General features: G+C 40.5%; 1 protein-coding gene across 1 annotated transcript in view; it reads left to right on the top strand.

Moving 5' to 3' along the window:
- The window catches only part of adamts10 (ADAM metallopeptidase with thrombospondin type 1 motif, 10), a 50966-nt gene extending 37105 nt beyond the window's left edge, over positions 1 to 13861 (top strand). Inside the window, exons 18-26 of the mRNA XM_035653808.1 lie at positions 1206 to 1329; positions 4636 to 4716; positions 5941 to 6104; positions 6184 to 6310; positions 7428 to 7557; positions 8044 to 8248; positions 9032 to 9208; positions 9772 to 9937; positions 10344 to 13861. Coding sequence (XP_035509701.1) covers positions 1206 to 1329; positions 4636 to 4716; positions 5941 to 6104; positions 6184 to 6310; positions 7428 to 7557; positions 8044 to 8248; positions 9032 to 9208; positions 9772 to 9937; positions 10344 to 10453 — 1284 coding nt within the window. The 3' untranslated portion in view covers positions 10454 to 13861. The remainder of the gene's footprint in view (positions 1 to 1205; positions 1330 to 4635; positions 4717 to 5940; positions 6105 to 6183; positions 6311 to 7427; positions 7558 to 8043; positions 8249 to 9031; positions 9209 to 9771; positions 9938 to 10343) is intronic.
- The last annotated feature ends 944 nt before the right edge of the window (positions 13862 to 14805 follow it).

The raw sequence follows: 14805 nt of genomic DNA, 5'->3' as shown, positions 1-14805 counted from the left end.
TTCCTGCAAAATGGACACGAATAGTAGTTAATCAACCTCTTTTAACATATCTCCTCCCACTATTTGCCCGACCCTCCTCAAATGCATATACTGTGAGGAGAGAGGTGCACCTTGCAGACTCTGGCCCACAGTGTACAAAACATCTGTTCTGTCATGAAATTAATAGGTCAGAACAAACAGTTGTGACTTAATTAGTTCAGGCTTTCTGGCAGTTGTGGTGTAATTTTAAAAATGACTGAAGTTTCAATAAGTTAAGCGCATGTCTAGTATTTTAAATTTATTTTTCAAGTGATATATTTTGTGTCTGACACAGCATCCTGGGGTGCAAGTTTATTCTTCGTAGTTTTAGCTGACACATTTTCCTTTGTTTCATTTAATATCAGAGGGTCTCCAGTTTCCTCTCCACTGCCCTTGGAGCAGTTATACTCCACATCCCTGCCCCCTATTGGAGAAAGCTTTAAACCAAATCCAATAAACCAAATACAAAAATAGAGTTGTCCCTTTTGACATCAACTGGTGTGCCAAGTTATTTAAATATTTAATCTCTAATGTGGCATCTGTCACTTCTCCTGATTTTTCAGTGCTGCAAACAGTTTTATATGCACTCTGTATTGTGCTATTGGTCCCAATGACCTCTGGGAAATACTGTCTGCATGTAGACACAAGAGGCCTCCTTCTAGTTTGGACCTATATCATTTTAAACTTCAATAACTCACCACTCCCCACATTATACAGCCATCAGATAACCATGGGGTGAATCACAGTTTCAACTCTGGACTTAGTTTTGAACTAAATCTAATCAGTGTAAAAGTAATAATAAACTTAAGCCTCATTATCCCTCCCTACAATAAGCAAATGTCATATGGATATATGAGAATGAGAGCACTTGCCATTCATTCTCTACACTTTTGTTTAGGTTTGGTTCACTGTTAAAGAGTTTGAGTAAAACCACCTGCTTCGCTCATCATGAAACTTATTTATGTCGACAGCTAAGAGTTTAGCAACCTAAGAGCATTATGTCTGCTCAGGATCAGAAAACACATCTGGACTTACCATCTGATATTTCTGTGTTTTGGAAAAGTGGTCTGGAAGACATTAGAGGTAATCCCTCAGCCGGCCTCTGACACCTCTCGACTTACTGACTGTGCCCCTTCACCCATGACCCTGAGTGACCCTGCAGCTCACTCGTTTCTCCCCTCTCGCAGCACGTAGGCTGTGATCGTATCCTCGGCTCAGACGTTCGCGACGACCGCTGCCGGATCTGTGGGGGTGACGGGAGCAGCTGTGTGTCTGTGGAGGGACTCTTCAACGACTCGCTGCCCGAAGGAGGTATGCAACCAAAACCCTACAGCACTAAAACATCTCATCAGTTTTCTTTTGGAAGCTGCTGCCACAGAGGTTTCTGCACACATAGATAAAGATTTTGTCTGTCGAGTCTCTTCTCTCCTTAGAATCAGATTAGATTAACATGAGGAATTTGCCATGAGAAGCAACACAATTGTTCTGTCGTCCCAAAAATGTGCAAATGCAACGCTTGGATTCTGATACTCTGGATTGTGAATGCATCTTGGAAAGCTGCCTCACAGTGAGAGTTAGGATACCCCAGACATTCAAAATGTATTGTATAATTGTCTGTTCACATGCAATCTCTGTTCACAGCAGCATACCGTTACAGCTATTTATTTGATAAAGCCAACATAACTCCACATTGCTGCTGGACAATCATTTATTTCAGCACCTGCTGTACTTGAGGTATTTATGATGAGTGCTTAGAGATAAATGATGTGTATATACTCTAGTTGAAAGTTGATGCAGCCCAGATTTGAAGTTGGCATTACAGATTTAAACAGTCACTAGACTATTCCATCATTGTGTCTAAATCAAACTGTTTTTTCATGACCTCAAGGGTCATCAACGTTTTTTTGTTATCATATTATGTCAATGAAATCCTGCGTAGTCCTTTAAATTCTTATTGGAAGGCGTTGTCATTCAAGTTATTCAGTTCATCAACATAGGCTTTGTATAGGGTTGACAGGAAGATATAACTGTGTATCATCTGCAAATTACACAACGTATTATGTCAACTAATGATGTTACCATCAGGAGGCATGCTCATAGAGAAAAGAATAGGGCCCAAAATTGACCCTTGAGGTACACCGTGGGGTAAGCTTTGTAGACGAGAAATGAAGCTATCAAGTGTTACAGAAAAATCAGTCAGAGGGAGAGGACTTCAACCACTCAACGTGATTATTGAGTCCATTAACTAAGATGTTATAATCAATCGTGTCAAATTCAGCTGTAAGTTCAAGCAGGGTTAAAAAAAGGGTTTTAAGTAAAGGCCAGCATGGGCTACTAAGTGGAGGTCATTCGACACACGTTTGGACCTATAGACAAAGGTCCACGCATCCTTAGATGAGACTACAATTGTACTTTATATAATATATAAATAACAAATACAGTGACTTAAGTCAACCCAAGAAGACAAACTCCTTGAAAAACTCTCAGCACATAAAAAAGCACAAATAAATATACACATATGCTTACCATACACTGTATATACATACATATATTTATCCACCAGCCACCCAGGGACACGTGGCAGACAGATTTAGTTGAGGTCCAACCAGTGTGGCTTGAGGTGCGGCTGCTTTTGGATCTATTCTGGGTTACATTTCTCCCCACAACACCAACTTCAGAGGTTTCTCACCCAACTGTCAACACCACTCAACCCCCTTCAAGGATTCCTCAGAGGGGAACACCCTGACCAGGCAGCCGTGCTCTGGACCACAGTGACCAGGACAGTCTGTCAACCCAAGCTGAGGTCTCAACTACCCTCAAAATATCTGACATTATTGTTGGCCTAAAAAAGTCCCCTTAGTAAGGCTGGAGTCGACGTGTAGGTTGTTAAGTCGTGTGTTTTGTGATCTGGGAATGGTATCCATGGTCAGTGCTATTATTAAACAAGTGCTTTATAATTTTTATTTAGTTAATATTGCACTTCCATAAATACGTTGTAGCATTTCCTGACTTTATTCCTTCGTATGGATCAAACTCCAAAAATGCAGTCTCTTAGATAGTGATTTGTAAAGGCTCACATCTTTCTTACTAATGCAGGTTTTGTGTTAAACATGTTTAGACACCATCATCAGGGTAATTTTCTCTAGATTTTAAATACATTCCTCCAGAGCCACAGAAGACATTTTACATCTGTTTGGTTTTGTTGCCAAAATGTGCACTGTATGGTCAAAAGTGTGTGGACACCAATATTTGATTGTTGAACACCTCGTTCCGTCCGTAAAACCACTGGTATTAATATGTTGCTGTAACAGCTTCATTGGAAAGCTTTCCTCAACGTTTTGGAGCCTGACTGCAGGGATTTGCTCTTGTTCAGCCACAAGAGGTTGGGCACTGATGTTGGGTGTTAAAGTCTTGGCTCTCAGTCGATGTTCCACTTCATCCCAAAGGTGTTAGATGGAGTTGAAGTCACAGCTCAAGGTACTACAGTGTCAACATAATTTTGGCCACTTAATGTGAATTTCTCAACGGCTTTTTTTGCCAATAAAAACTTAAACTGAGTTGATTTGAGTTTACTCTCCATACGCAACCTGCTGAAAGTCTAAACTCGACTTGCAACCTCGTTACAACTGCAGCATAGCTTGGTCTGACCATACTCAGACTCCAGGGCCGGGATTGGAGGCCTATTCTGGGCAGGGAAAGATTTATGACTGTCAGAATTACTCAGTCATAGCCAGCACTTTTCCTCTATGCTCAAGTGATTTAAATAGGGTCTGGGATTTAGCCAAACCATTGAACCAATGATGTAAAACAGTAAAAAGACATCAGTGACTAATGAAGTCCCTTACATTTCAGAAAAGTTACTTAATTCTTTCTCTGCGCACTAAGCTAAGAAGCAATAATGTCCCTTAAAGTCTCTTACCATCTGTCCTGTGGCTCTGGTAGGCGGTAAGGGGTTACTGAAATGTCAAGAGCCGGGGGTTTACAGCTCCTTTTCTGTATGTTTACCACACAGGTCCCCGATTGTTAACAGAAGACAGGCTTTTCTCGCACTTTTGCTCTGTCTCTCTCTGTCTGTCTCTGAGGCCAAAACCTCAAACTCTGTCCCTCTAATCTTCCACGCCTCCATATAGAAACCCAGAGCAGGGTCGGTCCCACCTCTCAGAGCTTCACAGAGAGGTCACATGCCAAGCCTCTCCTGTCCTCTTGTGGTCAAATTGCTGGAAGGAATTATTTCATTCCTTCCTTTTTGTTATATCTTATTCCTCTTGTGAGGCTGAAATTATTTGCAGGGCTGCTAGTGGCTGCACAGCAGAGCTGAGCTGAGACAGGCAGAGCGAGGCAGGGTGAAGGTGAGATGAGCATAAAAAGAAAGACCAAAAGAGAGGAAATACAGAGGAGTAGAAGAGAGTAGAGCTCTTGGCTCAGCTCTCGCTCTCTAGCAAAGAGCCGAGCAGGGCAGCTGAGGCCGGCTGCCCAGGAATGCAGCAGGAATCTGAGGCCTCTGTTTAGTCCATAGGTGTCCCACTGAGCTAAACAATACCCATGCATCGTTCCCCCCCGACCCCCAGTAAATAAACCTCCTTCACCTTTCATTTTCTGACTTTGTGTGTATCTCAGGTTATGAAGAGGTGGTCAGAATTCCCAAAGGATCGGTGTTCATCCACATACAAGAACTCAACATCTCTCTCAACTACCTTGGTAAGATGACATTCAAGCTAATGTTTAGTATAATTGCCTGACAAAGTAAATGGATAAAGAAAGTTATTTTTATTAGTTTTATACTGATGTGCCTGTTTAAATGCCTTAACCTTTTCTGTCTTACCAAGATCTAAGATTTAATATCTCTGCATTCAACAGGCCTTTTTTGACTTGTTATTGCACGATAAGCACAGGTTTTACTAATAACATAATGCTAGCTGAATGCCATTTAGCTGCTTCAGTTTCAGAGTCCTCTTTGGAAAGATGCCTGAAAAACTCCCAAGTTGGATAACTGGAGGTTTTCCTGTTCTTACAAATCTGCTTACATTGCGTGAATGCAGCTTTAGTTTAAACACTAGAAGCACGGGGAAGCAGTTAGCTTAGCTGATCAAAAGTGCATCCAACAAGTGTTTTATAATATGTTTATATTTAACAGTACGTTAAGTTAGTTTGTGTATTAGAGCTGATGCTTGACTAACCACAGCTGCTGGGTCTTCTGGCTGCACACAGGGAGTTATCAGGGAATTATCAGGGAAGTTACAAGGTACAAATACTTTGTTACTGTGCTTTAGTAGTTTTATCAGCTTTTTTACATGATTATTTATTTTTCTAACAACTTTTTACTTCAACCCCCTAGAGTTTTACACAAATATCTGTACTTTTTACTCCTCACATCATTGCACGCTTTTCCAACGTTGAGACCAGTGCATATTACCTGACAGACACATTGAGATAACAACAAAAACAACTTAAAAGATTTAACAGACGAGAGGAAAACTCGACCTTTTACAACTTTCAGTTAACTTTGCACAGAAACAGTCGAAATAAATGTTCTTAAGAGAAACGTTTTACTTACTTTTTTTTAAACAAGTATCTGTACTTCTACTTGAGTAAAGAATGTGTGTACTTTTGGTCCTTACAGTAAAGTCGCTGTCTTTAGTTTCATAATGCTAAGTTGACATTTTGATGTATTGAAAACAAACAGCTAACAAGATGCAACATTTGATACAGTTTTAGAGCTGTTGGACACTTGGTTTTTCTCTGAGACAAAGCTTATATTTATCTTAACTCTCCCTAATACAACAAATAATAAAATAATAAAGAGTTGAAAGTGAAAGAAGAAATAGCAGCTACAACAAATGCAGCATTAATTCACTCTGTGTGTCTGTTCCCAGGATACTTCTTATGATTAGTGCATTTATCTCCCTCTCATCTGTGTCCCAGTGCTGAAGAGTAAAGGGGACCAGTACTTTATCAATGGGAAACTGACCATTGACACACCGCGCAGGTTCGACGTTGCTGGTACCACCTTCCACTACAGGCGGCCCACTGACGGGCCAGAAACTCTAGAAGCTCTGGGGCCAACAAACATAACCCTGATTGTCATGGTAAGAAATGGAAAGAAACCCCAAAACAAAAAGAAAAGTTTCATCTTTGTGTTAAATGTCGGGTTGTGTATGTTTTTAGGTGCTGGTGAGAGAGGAGAACCCAGGGATCCACTATCGTTTCAACCCACCACTGAACAAGGATCCTCTGACTGGCTTTGCTTGGCACTACACCTCCTGGTCACGCTGCTCAGCTCTCTGCGCTGGAGGTAGACACACACACACACAGACTTAAGCACACACAGACTTAGGAGGCCCTTGTATTGACTTGCATTCATTTCCTGGAGACTTAGCCTAACACCAATACATTCCTATCAGTCCTAAAATGTAATGGTTTACTTTGTAGGGACAAAGATCCCAAAATGTGTGATTATTCTTAATGATGTGATTGTGTAAGCTGATTAATACATGATTAGTACAAAGTTCTTTCATTTCTGTAAAAACTCCTAAAAGTACAATATGGGAACAGGCTTATGTAGGCACATTTGTTTAATTATGTAAATAAATTAAACATGACAGAGACAGACATGACTACTCTTTTTTTATCTCCCCTTTCTCTCTCCCTCCTTGTCTCTCACAAGGATGTACAAATGCGTACATGTTTAGGCATTTGAGCAGTTCACAGCCTCTGAGACTGTGGAGTTATCACACACAGCCAATCTGCCTTTTCCCTCTCTGGCCTTTGTGAGTTAATGATCCGTGTTGCTTTACTTGATAAGAGCTAATTTTCCACCTTTGGTTGAAGTGGAAGATGTGAAATATGTAAATAATTTCAGGCACTTTGACATGGAGTCATTAAGTTTGTCTGTTTGTTCATTAGGATCCTCATTAGCACCGGCGTAACCATCGGCGTAAGTTGGAGCTCTAGTTGATGTTTTTTTTGTATGCAGCAGTTTTTCAGCTCAGGACATGGTGAAATTTGTTGCTGAGTCAGCACGTTTTGCATCACAACCTTGTGCTTGCCACCGCGCTGAAGTTAGGCTGCCATTCAGAGTCACATGGGAAATATCAGCCAACAGATTTCTGCGTATTTATTGTTATTTTGAGAGCGTGAATTTAATAAAATGTCACTTGAGACAACAGAAGCACAAACACTGGCTCATTTATAGTACTTCTTCTTTCTGTTTTGTCCCTGTTGAATAAACTAATTATCAGATATTGTATTTCTCCTTTGATGGTTTTTCTGTGATGCTTATTACAGAACATTATTAGTTCATTTGTGGGATAAACTGTTATTTTTTCTGTATAAGATATAAACTGTCACCACGGTGGAATTGGTCATATATACGTTGTACGTTTGTCTCATTCGGTCTCACCTGTGGTCAGGTGTGCAGATTCAGCAGGTGGTGTGCAAGAAGCAGACAGATCATTCAGCTGTCTACAACCACTTCTGTGACAAGAAGAACAAACCCAAAGAGAAGAGAAGACCCTGCAATACTGAGCCGTGCTCCCCAAGGTAACGACTCTCTTGTAGATTTTCTTTCGTGTGGAATACAAATGTATTTCTTGGTGATTTTGTACCATGTTTTGTTTTTTTTTTCATTTCCTCAATCAGCATTTTGTCTCATTTATACCCTCATCTGTTTATACTTTTCTATATCTCCACGTCAGACACATTTTAGTATTTTAATATTTTTAGCTATGAAAGTGTTAGTTTCCAGTTTTAAAACAGGGTTAGCTTAGGTTAGCTTAGGTAGATCAGTATAGTGATCGTTTATTCTACAATCAGACTTTGATCGTAATAACTATAGAGACATTTATTTAATATTATTTCAGGTAAGTTTGGAGGCATTTGATGTCAGATTCTCTATTTACGTGCATTTTTTCCTACCTGGGACTCCTGTTTGTATACTATAATCTCCTCTGCAGTGTGTCCACACTATATTATTCAATGCAAATTAGTTAATTAAAAACAAACTAAAGAGCTCTTCTCCGCCTCTAGCTGGTGGACAGGAGAGTGGTCGGAGTGCAGCCGCAGCTGTAACGGCGGCCTGCGGACACGGGAGGTGTTATGTAAAAGGAGGATCTCTGGGGCCGAGGAGAAGGTCCTGGACGACTCGGCCTGCACCCCCACGCGCCCTTCTCTCACCGAACCCTGCAGCAACCACAGCTGCCCCCCTGAATGGCTGGCCCTGGACTGGTCAGAGGTAGGCAGATATCTCTCGTCATGCATGTGGTCTGAATGCACTCCTGCAGTGTTTTTTAAGTCAACTCGTGGCTGAATTTCAACCAATACTTCAGTTTTCTGCAGAATTCCTCTCAGATGAAGCAATAGTTTATTTTCCATTTGAACCTAAGAAACCCAAACATCTGCCAGGACAAAGTAAGAGCACCTAAACCATGAAATACACAACAGAGGCACGGAGCAGACAAATACATCACACTGAACATGCTGTTGTAGTATTGTTACACTTGTCATGGTGGAATCTCAAATGAATTCAAAGGAGTCTGCAGGAGTTTAAGGATGTCTTATGTCTTTGTGGCTGTGCAGACATGTAAACTACACTTTTAAAACATGTCTTGTTGACTTTTTCTGGTGTTTCTTAACTACAACGGGCCTGGAAAGTCCACCTTCTCATATCCCACAGTGTTCCTGGAGCTAAACTCTATTCACACAGTTCAACCAAATTAAATGGTGTCAGAAGTGCTGCAGCGTTCAACTTTTGTCTTGTGTAATGTAGCGATGGCGCACGCTGAAGAGGAATTATGTCCAGCTGATTTACAGGAACAAAGCAGGCTCTTGACTTTGTTTCTCAAACAGCTGCTGCCCTCTGCTGAGTGGATTAAGAAGATTTCTTTTTGCATGCTTATGACCGCAGTGACCCCCTGCTGCAACCCTCCCATATCCTCCATCTCTCTGCCCTCCCCGCCTGATGTTTTCCCTTTTTTCTCCCCCTCTTTTTTTTTTTCCTCTCCCGCTCTGTCCACAGTGCACGCCCAGCTGTGGTCCTGGCTACAGGCACCGTGTGGTCTTGTGTAAGAGCGGGGAGAGCGGTGACACGCTGCCAGAGTCCAAGTGCCCCAAACATGGCCGACCCACCTCCAGGGTGCGCTGCAACCTGCAGCGCTGCCCTCCCCCTCAGTGGGTTACGGGCCCCTGGGGAGAGGTAAGACAAGCTTTTGGTTTATGTTTGTATTTTTGTACAACTCTGTTACTGTTTTGTCCACTCACAAATAAGTTTTTCTTCTTGTTCCTATTAAAAATGAGGTATGTGCAGAGTTTGACACTAGAAAGATGTTTTCACTTTCTCCTGCTGAAAGTAGAAAGTTTCTCTGCTCATTGAAAATCTGATTTTAAGGGGGCAACAAGAATGATTTGTGACTGATCACAAGTAGCTTGGAAGTGAATCCGGGTCTAATTTGCAACTTAAACAAGTGTGATGTAGAAACTCGGAGCCACCAGTGCACACACACTGAGAGTGGACTTTACAGTGAAGAAGGGAAACATTAGAAATGAACAAATATTTGCATATTTATAGATCCTGTAATTTTTAGTGAGCAAGAAGGAGTCGATGCCCTTTTAAGGATTTTAAGGTAGAAATTGTTGGTAGAAATCAGACACACATTATTGTTCCAAGCTGACTATTTGTCTAAATATATGTCTGGAGGTGTCTTTACATACAACACCCAGTTCAAATATTTGTATATCCTGTGTGTTTATGTGTCTTAGTGTTCTGCGAAGTGCGGTCTGGGTCAGGAGATGCGTTCGGTGAAGTGTCTGACCCACACAGGCCATCCGTCCAACGAGTGTCTGGAACATCATCGGCCAGCAGCCATGCAGCAGTGCAAGAGCAAATGTGACCTCAGTCTGCCCATCAGTACAGACAACCCCGAAGGTCAGAGGATTAACTCATTGCTCCTTCTCATGTTTCATAGAATGAGCAATATTTCCCGCATTTTATTTTTTATAAAATTAATGTTAATTTTCTGAGGCAGTGAGACATTCAGAGAAAGTCTAGACTCAAAATGTAGTGAATATAACAAATGTAATAAACGCATTTAATGTTTATGTACAAATTAAACATTTTCAACTTACTCAAGCGTTAAGAAGTCCAGTAATTTATTTGTTTTTATGGATTTATGTCATTCCATTTAAATAGTAAAATTATTTGAACAATAAAAGTGGTGATCATATTCTTGGTATTTTCACTGACATCCTGCACTCTTTCTGAAAGATGGATATCATTCTAATGCAGTAATTAATGCAGTAACTAAGCTGTTTCATGTTTGTCTTCCCTGCAGAGTGTAAAGATGTGAACACTGTGGCCTACTGCCCCCTGGTGCTCAGGTTCAAGTTCTGCAGCCGGCCATATTTCAGACAAATGTGCTGCAAGACCTGCCAGGGACACTGACCTGGACACCGGGAAAACAGCATCCATCTTTGGGTCTTGTACACACTCACAGTAAGCCTGAAAACCCTCCCACTGAGCCTTGTAACAGCAGCCCTCACACACTGCCTCCGTCAGAGGAGTGTGACGTCTAAACTGGGACACTGTCGGACTGACACCTGGTCCTGTAACTGTTAAAAGGGGACCTTTTTCCAGCCAGGATCCAGGCCAGACCAGACGCCTCTCCGGGCCGAACTGAGTTATACATTCCACTGGAGGGAGGGCTGCTCAAACCTGGAGAGACGGAGTCGGGGAGAGAGTAACATCCCTCCATCGTCTTTTAGGATGAACCCTCTCTCTCTGTCTTTCTAAACGATCCCTCTGTTGTAATATTTTGGTGCTACTATATTTCACTTTGGCCACAGGGCTGGTCGCAGTACTCTCTTAAAGCCTGTATGTTAACAGGTGATATTTGTTTAGTTATGAATTTAAAATCCACTTCTGTAAAGAAAATGATTTTCCAGATATCTTTGCCCATGAAAAGGAAATATCTTATGCTATAAAATGAAAGATCTGTTTCTAATAGTTGTTACTTGACCACGTTGTTTTTATGCCATTGCTTTGTTCCGCATCAACCTATCCATCAAGTCCTCGCTGTCATTAAGTATGAGCAGAGTTTGATTTGCACAAGCAGTTCGAGGACATGTGTGTGTGTTTTATGTTCGTTTTCATGTGATTTGACTTGATGTCTCTGTGGAAGCTATAAATGTCTCACTGCAGTGAACCCGTCATAGTCTTGCCATTTGGGGTTAGTTTGCCTAACTGTTATCACCTCTACAAAAAAACCACAGTACTTCATGCTGCACAGGACACATAGAAACACTGCCTTAGTAATGTGAGCGAGGCCAGTGCTGACTCACATGTTCACATTATAGGATGTTGTCGGCTGCAGACCGTGGCAGCTCGTGCATAGAGTCTTCAAAAAGGAACTTTAACAGCTCAACTTATCTGAAAACCCCTCAGCACGGGGCCTTGTTGTTGTTTATTTTTGCCACATGTTACCACTTATGCAACAGTGCTTGTAACTTTTACTGTGAGTGGAAATTCAGAGCACAGTGAGACACAGCGAGAATCAGCTCTGCCAGCGGGAACAGGCCCAGCGAGGAGGAGTGAAGACCTCTGACCGCTCTGCTTTCAAAGAGCGTTTTATAGTAGGAGTGCTAATCTGAGGATGGATTTACACCCCCATAAAAACATCTGATCTCTGTGGCACAGACCTGGTGTATTCAGGGCTGTTTGAAACCACCATTCCGGCTGCTGTGAAAAAGATTTCTGCGACAGACTTTTAGAAATTAGAGCTAATTTAAACTTCCAGTGTGATAAAATCAAACCATTTGGCCGCTTGGTGGCAGTGGAAACAAGCTGTAAACACAACACTGACATATCAGCTTCTAGGTTGATATCAGCTTCTAGGTTGATATGGTGAACAGTTACTTATACATCCAGCTGATGAATTAACGTCCAATATTCACTCTCTTTAGCTCTGTTTTTGGTCTCTAAATATCTGAATCTTTAGCTACTAAATGCTCCACTGTGTTCACCAGCTATAGTTGCGTCTGCATAAGGTGAATTTTTAGAGCTTTTTTTCCTTAAAACAGCAAAAAACTACGACTCTATGAGAGCGGAGAGAGTGAACCCAAACATTAAACAATGAGCTCGAACTTCCTAAAGCAGAGAGAAGCTGCGTATCCAGGTGTTAATTCGCTGTAGATTCATTACCACAAGCAAAGCTTTCCACATCGTCATTATTATAAATGATTGAATTGAATCTCTCAGTGTATAGCTGGAATCTAAAAACAATCAGCAGCTGAATGATTTATTAATGCACAGATGTTTTTGGGGCAGATGTTCCCTGTGTGAATCCTTTTTTTAAAGATGTGATTATGTGACTCAGAAGGTAGTGTGTCACCTGACCAAAATTTGTTGCGGTGATGATTTCATTGACGATTTCTACTGACAGTTTCTGGAAAAGTTGTTTCAGCTGTTTCTTCATCCTTTTAGAGAACTTCCTTTAGAAATGCTGCCTCAGAGGTCATCGTCATCACCGTGACGTCCACTGTGCTCTGAACTCCGCTGTGGTCGGACTCTTCTCAAACATTCACACTGATCGCCGCTGAAAGCAGCTCCGTGTCACACTAAATGTCACATACTTTCATTGTAAAGAGGAAGCTACAGTGTGTCTTCATGGGGATTAGCTGCATTGTTGTTGTTGTTGTTGTTGTTTTTTTTCTTGTGGTGCTTTGATTTGGATTGGTGCTATTAGTTCACTGTTGTTGTCATTGTTTCATTTTAACAGTTGTCCTTTTTAATAATTTAGAAATCAATTTGAGCCTTGTGTAATAATATCAATCTGCGGAGCGGGCCTGAGGTGTGAGACTGCAGCTGCTTCTTTGGGCTCCTTTGTTCATCAAGCTTTTAATTTTCACTGTCTGGTTAAAGTCAGTCGTGCCCCTAAAATCTCAAAATGCAAAGATTTTGTCAAATACTGTATCAATTTCTGGGGCACTATACAGAATACTGGCATTTATAAGCGCTCTTAACAACAAAAATAAGCTATTTTTCTGGCATTAAAGCTGCAGTATGTAACTTTTATTTAAAAAAAGTACATGAGACAGATAATATGTGAAATAATTAACCTCCTCTGGCTCATCCTGAGCCAAGAAAGATAGTTGATTGTTGAGTCTCATTCACAGGTCATCAAATCCTGATGCTTTAGGTCCTGGAAATGAGACTCAACAATCAACTGTCTTCAAGCCTCCAGCCAAAAGTGTCTCTCTCTGTCTCGGCTCTGATGGATTCTTGCAAACGCCATTAGGAGCGCTAAGAGGAGCCAGAGGAGCCTGATTATTTTATATCCTGTCTCATATTCTACTGTCAGGATAAAGTGAAAGTTTTAGCCAATATGACAAAAAGTAATTTTTTTTAATAAAGTTTACCTACTGCAGCTTTAAACAAACATTTGGATTTTGGGAACACCTTAAAAAAATTTAAAATTTTGACTTTACAGCTAATGCATCCCTGCAGTTTGTCAGGACTGAATAGGTGGAAAATGCCAGTTCTGACATTTACAATTGCACATATTGTTTCTGAAGATATTTCAAAGAATAATTGCCAGAGATTTTTCCTGTTTCAGCGTCTGAAAGGCATTTTTTTTTCTGTGTATCTACCTGTGCCTATAATAAAGGTTCGCACTGAGTAGTGAGCCTGTTTTATCTGAGTAAATAAGAGGGACAGTACCGGTAATTGTTGTTTTTGTTTTTCACATGCTAATTATAACATGACATGTACTGTATGTTGTTCAATACTATAGAAGATGGATCCATTTCCCCCATGTACATCTTTTTAAAAGGAAATATTAAATTGATTAAACGTGGTGCATTGTTAATTCTAAGAAATGTGATTTGGTCATTCCTTTTAGCATGTGTTATACTTAGATTTGTATCAGTAATACAGACATTGGTTGTGTTAGTGTCATCCAGACAGGCTGAGATCATCAGTGATAGTCATCTGTTTCTGGTTCTATTTCTGGATCTGACAGCCTTCATGGAAAAGATGAAGCAAGAACTTCTTCTTGTTGTCTGAGCCCTCATTACAGGACAAAAAAGGGTCAGCTAATAGTGTAGACCCCAAAGAGATACAAAATTACCCCAAATAGAGACAAAATGACAACAAAGAGACACAAAATGATCCCAAAGATACACACAATGACAATAAAGAGACACAAAATGACAGCAAAGAGATGAAAATCAACCTCTGAAAAAGATAGAATACAACCACAAATAGATGATATTATATTGATTTCTATGATTTCATTCATTTTTTTTAAATATTTTATTTTAACTTTTTCAACTTTTTTTTTTTTTACAAAAAATAGAAATAACCTACATACAAGATGGGTATACAGCACCTGACATCGTTCATGAAGTAATTGAAGTGATTTCATTCATTTTTTACACAGAATTACTATTAATAATGTTCAGTTTACTATTACCAAGAACCAGCCAAATTTATTCTCTCTTCTACCCTCCTACATGTAACCATGAGGCTAACACAATGCCCCTACATGTATGTTTTTTAAATATCTCTCGCTACTGACTCTAGTTCCTTTTTTTGAATTAATGGCAAAAATAACCAAGGAACTAACCAAGGAAAAGAAGACCACAAAGAGATGCAAATCAACCTCCAAAAAAGATACAATACAACCACTAAAAGATGCCAAGCGACTACAAATCGACGCAAAATGACTACAAAGAGATACAAAATGACCATGAAGATACACAAAATGACACAAAATGACAACAAAATGACCCCAAAGA

The sequence above is a fragment of the Morone saxatilis genome, unplaced genomic scaffold, assembly GCF_004916995.1.
Source record: "Morone saxatilis isolate NCDOM2014 unplaced genomic scaffold, NCSU_SB_2.0 Contig12, whole genome shotgun sequence".
Classification (NCBI taxonomy): Eukaryota; Metazoa; Chordata; class Actinopteri; family Moronidae; genus Morone; species Morone saxatilis.
Note: the sequence above shows the minus strand (reverse complement) of the source record. Positions and strands in the feature narration are given on the sequence as shown.